A 15,650-nucleotide genomic window follows, 5' to 3' on the forward strand; every position below is an offset into this window, starting at 1 on the left:
AGTGCGGCTTCACAGCAATGCACAACACATTGCTGTGAAGCTGCATCCCGCTGCCCTGCGCAAGGGGCTGCAGTGAAGACTGATGGCTGAGGCTTTCTACATAAATGTTTCTCTATATGTGCTTCACGCTTATGAGTGCAGAAAGGCAGAAACACACTTTTGAGAAAACGGCTCTCAATGTTTCACCTTCTCTTCAGTCCTCTAAAAGGCATTAAATTTGTATTCTTTGGGTCGTTTTGTGATGTGGGGCTTCTTATACATGTGGCCTCTGGTCTGGTGTGCTTCCCCCCCCCCCTTTTTTTTTTCTTTTTATAGGGCATTCTTTGCTGCTGTTGCTCTACAAAGAGCATGGTACCTAGGTTTCAAACCAAGTGACGTGCAGAACTCTGTGTGGGCATGAATATAGTTCCAGTGTACATTCCGGCAGCCTGTACCCGCAGGCTGCCCAATTGATAGCAATCTCCAATACAATCAGTGAGGCTTTTTTTTTTTTTGGTAGAATCGACCATGTTACTGAATGAAGGCTCTGAGTGTCAGCAGCCTCCCAAGTCATCTTTACTTGACAATGGCTGTAGAACTTAAGATCAGAGAGCTAGTGATAGATATGCAGCTGCTAGGTGCTTTCCAGAATTTTACTTTTGTATGATGCCTCGATCACTTCTGCTGCCAGGTGTCTGTGCCAGCCCAAGGGGTTTAGTGAACAGAGCTCATGATGAGGTTCTCTTTATGAAGGGGTGGTATGATAGATATTGTTACGAGCTATCGTGACAATATGACAATAGTGTGAACGCGCAATACGCCTGGTTGCGGGTCCGAAGTGCTGATGTGCGAAATGCCTAGCCGCAGATACAAGGAGCCGATGCGCGATGTGCTTAGTCGCGCAGCCCGAGGTGCCGACGCGCGAAATTGCTTGCCGCAGGCTCGAGGAGTCGACACTCGACGCGCTTATTCGCGCGGTCGGAGGCGCCGATGCACAAAAGGCTTAGGTGAGGGTCCGATAAGTCCGCGCGCGATGTGCATGATCGCCGAGTCGGAGACTCCCTATGCGCGAAATGTTTAGCCGCGTGTCCGAGGATCGCGTACGCGATGTGCTTCGTCCCGAATTCCGAAACACCCGAGTGCTGAAAGGCTTAGCCGCATGCGCGAGGATTCCGCGCGTGAATCTTGGTCGCGAAGTCCGCGTCGCCGATGCTCGAAATGCTTAGCCGCGAGTCGGAAACGTCCACAAGCGTAGGGATCGGCCACGCTACTGCGATGTCCACGTAGCGCCCGTTTTGACACGTCGAGATTACGGCGAGTGGAGACGTCCCGACTCGCGAGGTGCAAAGAGCCGAGCAGACGACGCGAGCGCCGGACCAATGGCGAACCGCGCTCGAGTCACGTGGCGGGCGCGGCCAATCGCAGACTCCGGCACGACCTTCAATCATTTGCTTTTTGTGCGCTTGTTTATGTATGGAGGAGATCGCTGAAGCGCCAAATTTAAAGACGAAGAAATGCGCTTTCCAACGAGACCAAGATGGCGGCGCTCGGTCGCGCCGTTCCGGAGATATTGTGGCTTGAAAAACGCTGTTTTCTCTTGATTTCAGCGAGATTTTTCGCCACCTTGGCTGATAAAACGAATTATTTAGAGCACTTCTAAGTGTTTTACAGTGATGATATTTGGTTATCAGGTAGAAAAACGGTTATAGAAAGTGAAATTGTGATTTTCAAAAAAAAAAAAAACGATTTTTTGGCAATTTTTTTGCGATGCGAAAGCCGCGTCCCCCCTTAACCATTTAGTGCCGCTAAAGAAAAAAGAAATTCACTGTGAATGATGTCGTGTGCATATAAATCCTAATTCCCGAGGCAGCAAGCAGGTACAATAATCTAATCAGTTAACTACTTGTCGGCAGTAATGACTAATGTCCCAGTTAAAGGCTGGGACTTCACCCCTGTCCCCCCCCCCTGGAGCAGTGTTGCCAAGTACGTGCATTATTTTGGAAAATCCTCGGCGCACGCACACACACGCAGTCTTCGTTCCGTCCCACTGCACCGCACGCGGCTCCACCGATTACTTCACTCACCCAGTTCGCTGTCGCGCACTCCCCGCACACCGACCGCGCACACACACCATTGCATACCGTCCAGTCCTTGCTACCCTACACAGTTGCCTACCATCTCGTGCCTGCGGCTCTATGCCGCCTGGCATCGGCCCGGCACTCTCGCGGTGTGTATACCGTATTTAATCGTATAATGATCGCACTTTTTTTGTCAAAAAAATTGACGCAAATTCAGGGGTGCGATTATTACGCGAGTTAAATTTCCCGCGAAAATAATAGATTTCTTTTTTTTTTTTTTATCCCGCGTTTGGTGCGGGATGACAACAGGTCAACAGACAGGCGGCTGCCGCTGTAACAGAGCGAGACGACAAAACAAATATGGCGGCCGGCGGAGCAAGCCGAACGCGCCGAACGCGATTTTTGTTCTTCTCGTCAGTACATTATGCGCATTGAAACAGTTTCTTCCGTATCAGTAATGAACAATATCGTTAGTATAGGAAAGTTTGTGGCAATAACGTAGCCATGTCCACTTTGAGGGGACAGAAACAGAGATGGATGCGCGTAGCTGCCAATGACATAGAAACACATGGAAGGCATGCTGTGGAAACTGTTGCATTTGTCTTCACTACTATCCTAATAGGGCATGTTTTCGCTAAGGGTGGGCGAATATCTTAGCTGTGTTACAAGCGTCGGCGTATGAATAGGGTACAGTTCTAACGTATCAGTGTAAACATGGGCACTATAGTTGCCGCTCGCGATTTGTTGCATGCCCACGAGTGCAGACGAGAAGAATCGAAAGGAGCCTTTTTGTTGTTGTTGGCCAAAACCATTATGAAATCTACAAGTAATAAAGCCAATGCAAGATCGGTTGTAACTTTTTTTTCATGGAAGTGCAGAAAGTGATAAAAGGAATGAAATGGGGCATCTGCTTAAATTTTTGGTACGTGCAGACCGCTTGGTATGTCTTCGAGAGTCGTTCGCGTAGCATTTGACAGCATTCGACAGAGGGTAAGCGTGATCATCATTAGCTAGACTTGGCACACAACATATCGCTGCGACAAGTTCGGGGTGCGATCATTACACGGGAAAGGAGAAAAATCGAATTTTGACGACAAAAATCAGGGGTGCGATCATTATGCGAGTAAATACGGTAGTACTGTACTGGAAAAGTTCAGTGTAGACCGCTTGTTATAACACAAGTTTTCAAAGTCACAATTATCCACACTATAACCAAAACAACATTATTCAAAGGCTACACACACATGCAACACTCATAGACCAAGCAGCTGCGCATATACGAAAATTGGAGCATGTGACTAGGAAGTTTACATTCGTTTCAGTTTATAAATGTTGAAAGGTTAACGTCCATGGGCTCCCAGCCTTCACATGAACTAGACAAATGAACATAGACAAAAGGAAAGCACTATAGACGAACCTAAGCTGCCAACAGATTTTCACGACACGTAATTTTTTTCAGACCTGCTCGATTGTCTGATCTTCCCGAGGCACTGCCACCAACCCGATAGAACCAATGCAGAACAGCGATCGAAATTTGGCACACCGTTTGGTGCTTCATTTGATTTTTATGACTGATTTGTGGGTGCAACGTCGAAAGCACAGCGACCACGAACCAAGTTGTCATGATTCGAGTGTTGCACATGACACCCATGACTCTACTTTCATTATTGAGGTGGTTCTTTCGTTTTTCCAAGTGCAGCACAGCCACTGCAAAGCGTTTTGTTGACTCAACACCAAATCTCAACTTCGGTCGTCATGTAAGCTAACCATGTATTATAGACATTATTTTTGTTGGTTGGGTTACATGAAGGCCCTGATTAAATGACACTTTTGCGTGGACCCTGGAAAGTCGTATAAGGGGTTCCACTGTAGCCGACATGTTGTCTCGCGCAGCTGCACTATAAGCAGTGTGTCCATACAGGGAGTTCTATGGTAAGGTGAACGGGAGTTGGAAAAGACCACGTTATAGCCAGTCCTGCACTATAAGTGGTTACATTATAAGTGCTATGCATCAAATGCAAAAGGCAAGAAATTTGCAACTCACAACTGTCGCCAGGGCTAAGCACACCCTTGAAGACATCTTCAACATCCTTGCTGTCCATATGTGGTAACCCTGAAAGCACGGTACATGCTTGTGAGTTTGTGCAAGTGCAAGTTTGTCTGTGTGTGCAAGTTTATACGGTGAAATGCTAAGCAGAGCATGCCATCAATTTTCGTAGTGAACACACAGTCTAGAACCAGGCATCTAGAAGAATTCTTGTTTCGGTACACTGTACCGCATTCACAGGTATGTTAAAACATTTAGTGCTGTGACACAGAATGCAAACGATACAGCCTGTCCAAGGAAATAGTGCAAACTGCGCATGCCAGCACTTGGCATCAACATGAAAGGCATGCCTATATCTTCCAACTACATGAGTCCATTAATTTTAAAATGTCTTATACATCTAGTACCTTTTAAAACTGCGTCATACAAAAAGTATCTTTACAATTATCTTTATTTCGCCATCAATAATTAAATATGCACTCTAAGTAAGATATACGATTACAGCACAACTTCACTGATATATGTCTTCTTAGTTATAACATCGCTGATGCCCAACCCACATGAACTTGACGACAGGTTCCACATATTTGCATGATGTATTTTCCTAGCCAGCAGGTTCTGTTTCTGTGCCCCCAACAACCCCTTGGGAAAACAAAAAAACGCATTGAACGGGTTCTACTGCATAACTATGTGCCTGACATGTTTGCAACAATTTTTTCAATTACACCAAATCAACCATAACGTGGCCTGCTTCATAGCTACAACAACACCCTCCACCCAACATTGTTCGGTTGCAGAGAAAATACATACCCTTTACATGACTGCCCTTCCTTCAAAGACCAAAGACTTGCCCTCCACACTGCCCTAAGCTAGGCCTCTCTCTGAGGGCAAGATTTTGGGACCACGCACATCGCAGCAGCAGAAAGCCACAAGAGCACTACTTTGCTTTTGATGTGAACCAGACCAAGTGACCATCTATGAGACAGAGCTGAACATTCGAGTCTGTCTGCATCTCTACAAGTCCTATGAATAATAGGGAGTTTTAGATATAAAGTAGTGCAGCCAAATGCCTTTTAAAAGCAAAGCTTTCCTTGCCTCCTTTTTGCCTCTTTCTTCGACTTTCCCACTGCTGCTGGCTGCTGCTGAAATATCAGGGTCATACTGAAAGTAATATCGCCATTACGCCGTCGTCCTACCATTGTCATCCCCATTAGCTCCTGCCCAATTTTTTAATTAAACAAACATCGAATATACAGTGGACTCTCTTTAAACAGAACCTCAAAAGACCAGGGGAGTTGGTTCCGTTTATCAGGAGTTACATTTACTAAAAGACAAAGCTGAATACAATTGGCTGAATACAAAACCAAACAACCATGAGGATGCTGTTTCGCTTAAGAGGCAGTTCGAATGTCAGACGTTATCGTCACTCCATCGTCGTCATACCACCATTGCCACACCAGCACCATCATCCCACGGTCAGCACGCCATCATCATTACACCATCGTCATCCCATGGTTGTCATGCAGTCATAGCACCAATGTTATCATACAACCTTCGCCACACCAGTCTCGTCATCCGATGAATGGCCTGCCGTCATCATAACCCCATTGTGGCCACTACAGCGACATCACCTCATACTCCTCAAACAGTCATTGTCACTCCGTTGTCATACCATGGTCATCATGCCTTCACCATCATTTCATCGTCATCATACCATCATCTTCATGTCATCACGGTCATTCCTTCGTCGTCATGCATGTCATGTGCATGATCGAGCGCAACATGTTTATGCCCAGCAAGGCAGTTTCCAATGGAAATGTCCATCTGAGTCATGTGGTCTCAACTTGCAGGACTCTACGCAGCAGCACCACTGCTCACAAACACCAAAGAAAGCTTCGCTTAAAGCGATTCCCAGAGCGCATTGAATCCACAGATTTTATTTTCTTTTGGACCCGAAGCCCCACGACCTGTTTGCATTTTGTGCTCCTTTAGTGTTATTTTGTATACTTTTTTGCATTCTTCTTTATGCCCAGCAGTTTGCCGCCCTTAACTTTGGATTCACAAAATCTAAAGCTCACTAATGTCTGTCTCCCCTTTCCCCTTCACCCAGTACAGCGTAGCCAATCAGGCTTGGTCCTGGTTCAACATCCCTTGCCTTTCCTTTAATCTTCTTTTAAACTGCTAATATTTACAGACTTGGCCAAGGCACTCCAGTAAAGCAGAAGCAGCCAGTTCACAAACCTGAGCCAGCAGACACCATGCTGTCAACCAGGTTGAAGTGAGGGCTCAGCAGAACTGTGTCGATGTTGCTGGACAACGGGTCGTTGTCTTTGACACCAGCTGAGCCCTCCTCCTCTGACACACCGGCGCCTGAGTGCTCGTTCAGGGTAACATCGTCGAGCCCTATAACGAAACATTCACAAAGCAACAAACATTAACAAAGCAACAATGTATGCCATCACATAATGTGGCAGGCATCCAGTAATATTCCCAAAAGTGATAAAAAAGAATTGGTGCACAGTAAAGTAAAATCCATCAGTATGGCAGTCAGACATCATGCAGAAGTGCCCATTTTGAACAGTGTGAAAGCTTTTTAAATATTGTAGAGGTCAAAAGGTGTGCAGTCCTATACAGTGGAACGCCATTCATACGTTTTTCACCGGACTGGGAAGAAAGAACACAACAGCCAGGAGAACATAACAGTGAGGAAAGCTCCAAAAATGAATGAAAACAGTGTAGCTTTGACTTGAAACAATTTATTTCCACAAAGTGAGCTTAGAATTTACAAAAGTCGAGAATGGAGGATTGCAGTTTCTTTCACTCACTAGAAAGCAGCACCACACATTTCTCAATAGCCTAAAAGGCCCGCATTGCTGTCAGCGTCGCTTTGAGGTGCGACATACCTGCAGAGGAGGTCCAGAGCCGCGACGGCTTTTTTAAAGCTTGGATCTGCCAACTTCCCGGAATCTTGTTGCTTATCATCATCATCGCATTCAGCGGCTTCACTCGCGACCGAGTTCGCAACGATCTAGGCAATGCTTTGGCACTCTGATGTCACGACGGCAATAACCATGGCAACGTAGCCGTCGTGTGCGATAGTGTGGCCTTCCAATCATCGACTGTTTCTAAGTTAACACTTGCTGCTTCTTCTCTTACCATCTTATAAGCGATGCCGTGCCTCTTCCGAAAACAGTCGATCCAGCCATTTGACGCCACGAAGTCAGAGATGCTCAGTCTGTCGGCTATCTCCATCACCTTCTCGCGTAAAATGCTGCCATCGAAGTTAACACCGGCAGCGCAAGCTTGTTTAAGGGGGGACGCGGGTCTTGAAACGGCAAAAAATCACAAAAAAGTCGATTTTCGGAAAAGTGCATTTTCGCTACGTTTATACATTCAAGAATCCCTCCGCGCAATCTAGAAGCTAAATTTAATTGGAAAATAATAAAAAATCGCGCTTAAAAGGGCCAGGGTGAACGCGAAATCAGCAAAATTTGGTCAAAAATGTTCAAACTTCGCGCCGTCACCATTTGCGAACGCGGTGGCCGATGGCCGCCATCTTGCGCTTGTTTTGAAGCTGTTTTCTTTGTGCGCATTTTGCACCAGTTCAAAATGGCGTCGGTGAAGGGAAACCGACGCTATCGCGTCATTTCTGGAGGATGCGTCCGTGCCGCCGATTGGCCAAAGCGCGCACACCCCCCGCGCGCCTCGCTCCTATTGGTCCGGTGCTCGTCGGCGCGCGCTCGACCGCTCACGCGGCTCGCTACGTTTGTTTATCTCTGGTTTCATCGCGCCGCTGTCTACGTTTGTTCAGCTGCTTGCTTCGCGACGTTTGATAAGATGCTCATTTCGCTGCCCGAATGGCTGGAAAAGATTGTCGTCTCAAGGCTACTACGCGTGAAGCGGCTGTGGAATGCGCGACGGAAGGCGGCTAGGCCTGTCATACTCGCGGAGTTGCCGGTTGCTGGTCTGCCTGGACATTCTACCGGATCGAGTTCCGAGCTGCAAACTGGCACGTCTAGCGTCAACACTTCGTCCGCCCACGCCACGCGTGTTGGCACAGATCGTGCAGGCACCGTTTCCTTCACGACTGAAGAAAGTAGCGAGCGCGCAGCGAGCGCCGGAAAACGTCCGGAGCGCCGGACCTTCGAAGTGCGAACTCCAACAAGAAGCGAGAAGCCTCTTTGAGCGCAAGGAAGCTGGCCAAAAAGCGGCAAAAAGATAGGATGTATCCAGATTATGCCCCTGGTGAATTTCCTTGAGATTTTATTGGTATGTTCTCAATAAAGATGTTGCAGAATGTTTTTCCTTGATTTCTCAAAACAACAATACCGACAGACTTCCAATTTTGGAGGTAAAATAGCTTCTGTCCTATTTCAGCTATCAACATAATTTTTTTTTGCCAGAAAGATAAATGTATGCAGTAAGCAATATGCACCTTTTCAAAGCAGCACTCTTCTCAAAAAGTTTTTGAAATGGGTCACATGCTTGACATGTCAAGATGGCATTTTTTTCTCACAACTTTGATGAACTCTAACTCTTGCTCAGATTAGCCTAGAACATTGAATAATACCTTATGGCACTCCCTGAACATCCTAGATAGTCTTTATACTCAATTTACTGTGTTAGGGTTTTCTGTTTAGATGCTAATTTTCCTCCAAACAAAGGACTCAGCTTATACAATGTATTTAGAGTATATCAGAAACTACTTATCCTGTGGCAAAATTAATTATATTTTTAGAATCTGCATATTAAAATACACAAACTGTGAAAATTTCGTTCAGATCTGTCCACAAATAAAAAAGTTGTATTTCAAGTGCAGCCTCCCCCCTTAAGCCAGGTAAGAAGAGCCTCGTCGAGGTTTCCGTACTTGGTGCCACAAGCCTGCTTAGCTTTTGGGCTGAAGAGTGCAGCATTCCCTTCTATCGATCGCAGTTGGCCCGCGATGAAGCAACCCGAACAACCAAACCACCCGCAACCGCCACTCAAAACCATTATTATGCAAAGAGTGCAAACAACTTTGGTCATCTGTTGCCGCTACTCTGCGGCAACACCGTAACATGATCGCCTAGCACCTGGCGAGGGTTGTCGCGACCTTCAATATGCTGACTCTCACTCTACGTAAGTGGCGCCTCTATAGACGACGGCCGTGGTACCAGGTTGCGATGTGCCACGCAGAAACGTTTACACAGCTACAACGTAACAGCGGAGTTTTTAATACGTGAGATTCTATGCAAGCTGTGCCAGGACTGGGCAATAATGACATAGCAGCCGGGAAAACGCAGCACCAAGGAACGCGCGGGGTTCTACTGTATAAGCTTTTGCATGCAGTGACTTTCTTTTTTTTAATAAAGAAAGAAAAGGTAAAAGGAAAATTTTCTCACCAGATCCTTGTTTAGAGAGATCATCGCCCTCATTCATGAGCATGTCCATCAGTTCGTCGTCTTGAGGGAGGTCATGAGGCAAGATGTCCTTCAGCCCCAAGTCCTCATCGTCACTTCCAGTCTTGAAGGAGGAATGAAATGAGAAGAAAACAATACTGTCAAAGTCGTGGCACAGCCTAAGCACATATGGGACCAGCCTTTGCAAGGACTATCTTTAATGATTTATTTGTTTTCACACAGTCACATGCTGTTTTCACTTGCATTTGCCACTCAGTACAGGGAAGCATAGGAAAGAACACAAATCTAAAGAAAATACGTGTTACAATATATGGACCCCAGTTTTGATCAGATGCAGTTAGGCATGCGCTTTGGCCAGTTCTCACCTTGATGGGAGTACAGGTACCGTCGTCATGGAGAGCAGGGCTCTCTCCCTTGCTCCCACCAGCGGTATGAGGAGCAGGAGAGGGAGCGCCACTGTCCGACGGAACACAAGCATCATCCGATTTCTCCTGCGATGTCTCCAGGACAACGATGGAGTTATCCTCAGAGCGCCCTAGAGTAGAATCCTCGTCATCCTCACTTGGCATGTCAGGAGTTGGTTCTGTCCGGCTTGTGATAAGCAGCTCGTGGCCAAAGAATGCCTCCTACGTGAAACGGAGTGAACAAATTGTTGGTATGTGCTTCATACAGCTGAGGAACCCGCAATTTGTAATGCCAAGCCTGCAGAGATCAGATGTCAGCCCCAAATGACCTTTCTCACTATACCGAACCTCTGCTCAGCTTACGCTCAGCGTATTCAGGAAGTTTTGTCTCCCAACCTAGCATGTAACACAGTACAACCTTTTTGTAACATGTTATATGCGGGATTGCTACAAAAAGCGTTCCACTGATCTTTAGTTTAGTGTCCCTTTAACACTTTCCTGTCCGCACCTATTCCCAATGATAGCCTGCTATAAATGGCTCCAAATTCTTATTTTGCCGCTTTCTAAGTGCTGTCAGACAGCTAGCACTATTTAATGGCTTATTTAGGAAATACTTATTCAGTTTCGCTTTTCGGTTTGTTTTACTTCAACTGCATGCAAATGTTTGAAGTGCCTCAGGAGAAGGGGCATGGTTGGCGTGATAAGACTTGAAGTTTCCAAGATGACTTTCAATTCAATTCAATTTTATTCCATTTTTCTTGAGATATACAAACAAAAATTGGAGGAGGCCCGAACAAAAAGGCAAACTCTGTTCACTTGACGGGTATTCGGGCCCCCTTTACAAGGCACATAGCATGGCAGTTCTTTTCTGGTATCGCATGCCGCTCCATGCATAAAAGTGTCTGATTTCTACCAATTCCAACGCATCTGCGCAGGAGTTTTTGGACTCTGAAAGCAGCCTGATGCAGAAGACAAGTTCGATTTGTGAGATTTCAGAACAGAGTTTCGCTTTCTTCACCGAACTGCTTCAAAGCTCCCGCGCGCTGATATAAAGATATCCTGCCTGTTCTGAAAGTCATCGTTCTTATCTGCAGGGTGTTAACATCCTTCAGTCGGGATCATTTGCTGGCGGCCACACAGGGAGTCGACTGTTGCGTGAGAAGACGGCCAGAAGTCCACTTCGACTTAGCATGAGGGCTAGTCACTAGGGTTAGCGTTTTCTTTTATATCTCAAGAAATTATTTTACACATAAAGATGATAATTGCTGAAATATTGCACAGGTCCTTTGCACTGAAAATGTATATTCTCAAACTTTTTAAGGTTTTTCTGTGCAAAGCAACAATTACATTCTTAAGCAACTTCTTTCTTTTTTTTTCTACAGAATATTTGTTCAGATATCTTTATTTCTCAAATTCTTTTTAATAAGCATGCTGTTTGAAACTAGTACCATTGAAAAGAAAATTTCTTCCTCTTCAATTTTGCACTATATATTTGTATCAAGCATGCTCTGTGAAATTATTTACTAGAATACCCAAAAAACTGCTGCTTTTCTCGCGGGCAGGAAAGCGTCAATTAATGAATCAGCACAGAGATGATCCCTCGTGCACTTTTCAAAGAACTGTCCCCAAAGACGAACTGCAGGGCCAGGCATCAAGGACAGCAAACGAAGTTCACCTGAAGGTATGAGGGAAAGCTATCTTCCAAAGGGTTTTTCTTCTTCACTCGCCGCCGACGCTTGGGCTTCTCTGCCGTTGTGCCTGTTGCTTCAGCTGCTGGCTCAGGGGCTGGGGCGGCCACGTCTCCAGAGAGCGCAGCAAGCGCTGCCTCTGAACTTGTCTCCCCAGCTGGAAAACAGAACAGGCACATTTCAGTCACAGAACACAGCACCACCAGTGGCAATGTCTTTATGTCTGAATGCATGGCGCAATGACTCTAATGGGCCCTCACGGGAACACAGGAATGGTACAATCAAACTTTGCTATTATGGACAGCGTGAAAATCGCACATTAATTCAGCATAGCCAGAGTTTCTCAGGTACGATTAGGTCGGAAAATCATTTACAACCAGTGTGACTTTGTCACGTACATCAAGAGCTGTGCAAGAGAACAATCAGCGGGAATAAAACAAATATTAAAGTGCAGATTCTGCAGTTTGACATCTCAAAGCAACACATGGGCTATTAGGGACCACGCAGTGTGGGGCTCTAGATTAATTTAGATCCCCTGGGGTCCTTTAGTGTACACCTCAAGCGAAGTATGTGATCGCTTTTGCTTTCTACCGCCATTGAAACGAGGCCATAGTGACCCCATGCTCAGCAGCAAAATACGACAGCTGCAGAGCCACTATGGCAGGTAGGAATACAGCTGTTCTCATTATCATTATTGGTAAGTTTCGCGAAGACTGCAGTTACCTCCAGCCAAAGGCAACGTCACATCCTGTTCCTTGGCGGAGACGCTCCGACTTCTGGCTTTTGCGACAAATCCTCCGATTCCTAACAGAGATGAACAAACAAGCAGCAACAATTAGGAGAGAAGACAAGGCAGGAGAGGCCCAGTGAGTTCACAAGTGGGCAATACTTACCACAACGATCACCTACCTAACTCATGCAAAAGATAAATACAGCATCTCAGAAACAACATGGTAAGCCAAACAATTAGCTCATCATCCCTCTGTAGGAGCCATTTATCATTTCCTTGACCTGGAACGTGCCAAGAGTCATTACTAGGTGTCTGTGTGTTCCCCTTTCTTTCTTTCTCCTCCCCCCCCCCCACACTCACAGGTAGCTACATCTTCCAAAGAGCCACTCAGCTGTTACACCCAATGCTAGCAAATGCTATGGCAACATCGTGTAAACATTACCATTACCATCTCTACATTGTTTCTTCTCTCGGAAATGTATAACCACCCTGTCCTACATCGACCAAACCACCCAATGACCACAAATTTTTAAATCTTTTCATTCCCTCAAATCTTCTGCCAACTTCAACATTTTTTCCCTTCCCATGGCACCTATTTCCTTGTTACTAAAAGAACAATGGTTATCCATTACACGCATTATAAGGACAGCCCAGTACCTCTCCTTGCGTTTAACGTGAACTGCAACACCAACTACCACTGTTTGATTCCTAATCTATTATGATTTAAATTAATATAACTTTCCATAGCTTGCTGCATGGTCTTTAGCTTTTCTTTTTCTTTTTTTTCAAGTTTATTGGTCTACAAGCTTGAACCAAGATAAGAAAAGTTACTTTACAACTATAAACAACCCACTCACTATATTTGCGACACCCATGGCGACAACCTCACCAGGCAGTCTCACCAGATTCCACTTGGCTGTACAGTCCGCATCAAAAGTTTACAGAGCACAGGCTTCACGAAGATATGAATTTGTGTTCTGTTATAGGGACGTTGCTCTTTGGAGCCGAAAATTGGCCCAAATATCTTTTCATGTTCGTTTGCTCCAGGTTCTACCATCCTTAATTGATTTAATTACCGTAAGCATGTACTAAAATGTGTTATCGTTTTTTCTCAAAAACAGCATTTCTGGTGGTGTCCTATTGTAGTAATTCTATTTTTGTCAGAAAGATGGAACGGTAGACAATTAGAGAGTGCAGTAGGCTTATTTATAATATGAACAAATATTAACACAGAAACTTTCAAAAGTAATATTTTTGTCCTAGGTGTTACATGCTGTAACTTTGGCCCAAAATCAGTCTAGAGCATTCCTTCTTGTAGCAATGCAAACTCTGATAATTCAACATCAATTTAATATGCCAGTCTCCTTCATAACAACCAGCATTTCAACGAGAGCTCACCTCCAAACAAGACCACAAAAAAATTAACAATATTTTAAAAACTACTTGTTACACAGAAACATCCATTGCATATTTATAATCAGCATGTCAAAATACATAAGCAATGCAAGTTTGATCAAAATGCACCCATAATTTTTTTTAAAAGTGCTGTTAAGTGGAGTGTCCCCCCTAGGCCCTCAAGCTCCCTCTGATGAGTGTAGTCATGAAATTTTGTACAAACATAACCAAGGACTAGAGTCGTCATAAACAAAAATTGTCACACAGTGAACTTAGACGACTACACTCGTCCTATTGCATATAGTTGCGATTCCTGACCCTAGATGGCCACACTTGTCCAGGTTGTGCCATTTGTGTCTCGCCTTTCATTATATTGCCACCACTGACACCCCCGCATAAAGCATGGCTGCCTCCTCGAAGCGAAGCAATGAAAGCGCGCGTAAAAGAAATTATTTTGACGACTCCTCGTTACACCACAGCTATGTAGAGTTTTGCTCGGAAACAGAAAGTGATGTGTTCTCATCTGAGCAGTCTGATGGATTCTATGGATATTCTATGGATTGCCCGAATGATCTTGCGGCTGCTCGTGAATCTACCACACAAAGAAGGCCTGCTAATTGCTTTAGGAGCTGCGTAAAAGTAGCCACTACTCATTTGCATGTTTTTGCAACGCTTAGGTTATTTTTTCTTCGTATTTTTTTCATAGTGTATCGAGCCCTGCAAAATGCTTTTAAGCAGGATACCAAGGCCATGCGGTGAAGCCTTCTTCAACCTACCTTTTTTTGCAATTTTTGTAATAAAGGAACACCACTGAAGTGAAATAATGGTGCCATTTGATTTAGAAAAAAAGCTCCACAAACCGAGCAAAAAAAATTCCGGTAAATTCGGTACAATTTTCTTCTTTTTTTGCAGTAGGGAAAGGGTTAAGCATGTCTCTTCTAAAATAATAAAACACCCCGTAGGTCACACAAGCTACTGCCGAGTACTACTCTCAATTCAAGGTTTGTGCCCTGGATTCGCGGCAATTTCGCAATTTCTGTGCCTCATAAACTTTTGAGGCCCACAGTACAGGCAAGTCATGCCTTGAAGCGCCCCGAAAACCAAGTATGCAAACTTACCAAGCTTTTGAAGTTTGCGCTGGCGCTTTTTCTTCAGCTCGCTCTCAGCATCTTGTTTGGCAACCTCTTCGGAAGTTAACTTTGTCTCCTCGTCTACCTCCATTTTAGGTTCCACATCAATGTCGGGTAGATCTGCAAGACAGAGAAAAATCAGAGAGAGATGTGCATTAGCATGCGGCAATTGGCACTAGACAGCGATGCAATCGTAAGTAACAGATTGTGTTCAAGGTTCTAAAAAAGTGCCACAAATACATACAGCGCAGACAACATTCTAAAAGCATTTGTCATCTTTGCCGGGAATGCTGAGTAGAAAATATGAAAACTCTTTGCTGGACTGCAATGCATTATGCGGCACACAAAATTTTTGTGGGTTATGAATCCTGGCGGTACACAAATATAATTTTCAACATGTTTGGAGTAGCACTTATTACACTAACACAGTAGTACCTTGAAGATTTGCAAGCACCAAGACCAATGATCAAATATGAAGCTGCCCATTCAGACAAACTTTGTTAATATTTCGTTAATTAAAAGTGCAGTTTTTTGTTCTCAGCAGTCAAGAAAACAAACTAGGTTCCTAGAACATTCCTCGTGAGAAAATCCTTCCCGGTGAACGTTTCTGAATAAAATACTGCGAGAAAGCTGGGAAACACTTTAAAGGATTGACAACACGACTGTTTCAACTTATCTTCCTTTCTTTTTCTTTCTCTCTCTCTCTCTCTAAATTAAGGTCCTCGACCTCGAAACCATAGAAAAACGCTGGAAATACTTGGAGCCCCCTAATTATTTACACAAATACCTTTTCTACGAAC

At 44.8% G+C, this 15,650-nt stretch overlaps 1 protein-coding gene across 1 annotated transcript in view; it reads right to left on the reverse strand.

The window, feature by feature from the left end:
• The window catches only part of LOC142583153 (uncharacterized), a 249,991-nt gene that overhangs the window by 164,085 nt on the left and 70,256 nt on the right, over positions 1-15,650 (reverse strand). Inside the window, exons 25-31 of the mRNA XM_075693498.1 lie at positions 14,839-14,970; positions 12,319-12,399; positions 11,583-11,752; positions 9,869-10,129; positions 9,486-9,606; positions 6,346-6,507; positions 4,102-4,170 (exon numbers count right to left, since the gene is read on the reverse strand). Of these exons, the coding sequence (XP_075549613.1) occupies positions 4,102-4,170; positions 6,346-6,507; positions 9,486-9,606; positions 9,869-10,129; positions 11,583-11,752; positions 12,319-12,399; positions 14,839-14,970 (996 nt within the window). The remainder of the gene's footprint in view (positions 1-4,101; positions 4,171-6,345; positions 6,508-9,485; positions 9,607-9,868; positions 10,130-11,582; positions 11,753-12,318; positions 12,400-14,838; positions 14,971-15,650) is intronic.

The sequence above is a fragment of the Dermacentor variabilis genome, chromosome 5 (assembly GCF_050947875.1).
Source record: "Dermacentor variabilis isolate Ectoservices chromosome 5, ASM5094787v1, whole genome shotgun sequence".
In the NCBI taxonomy this organism is placed as follows: domain Eukaryota; kingdom Metazoa; phylum Arthropoda; class Arachnida; order Ixodida; family Ixodidae; genus Dermacentor; species Dermacentor variabilis.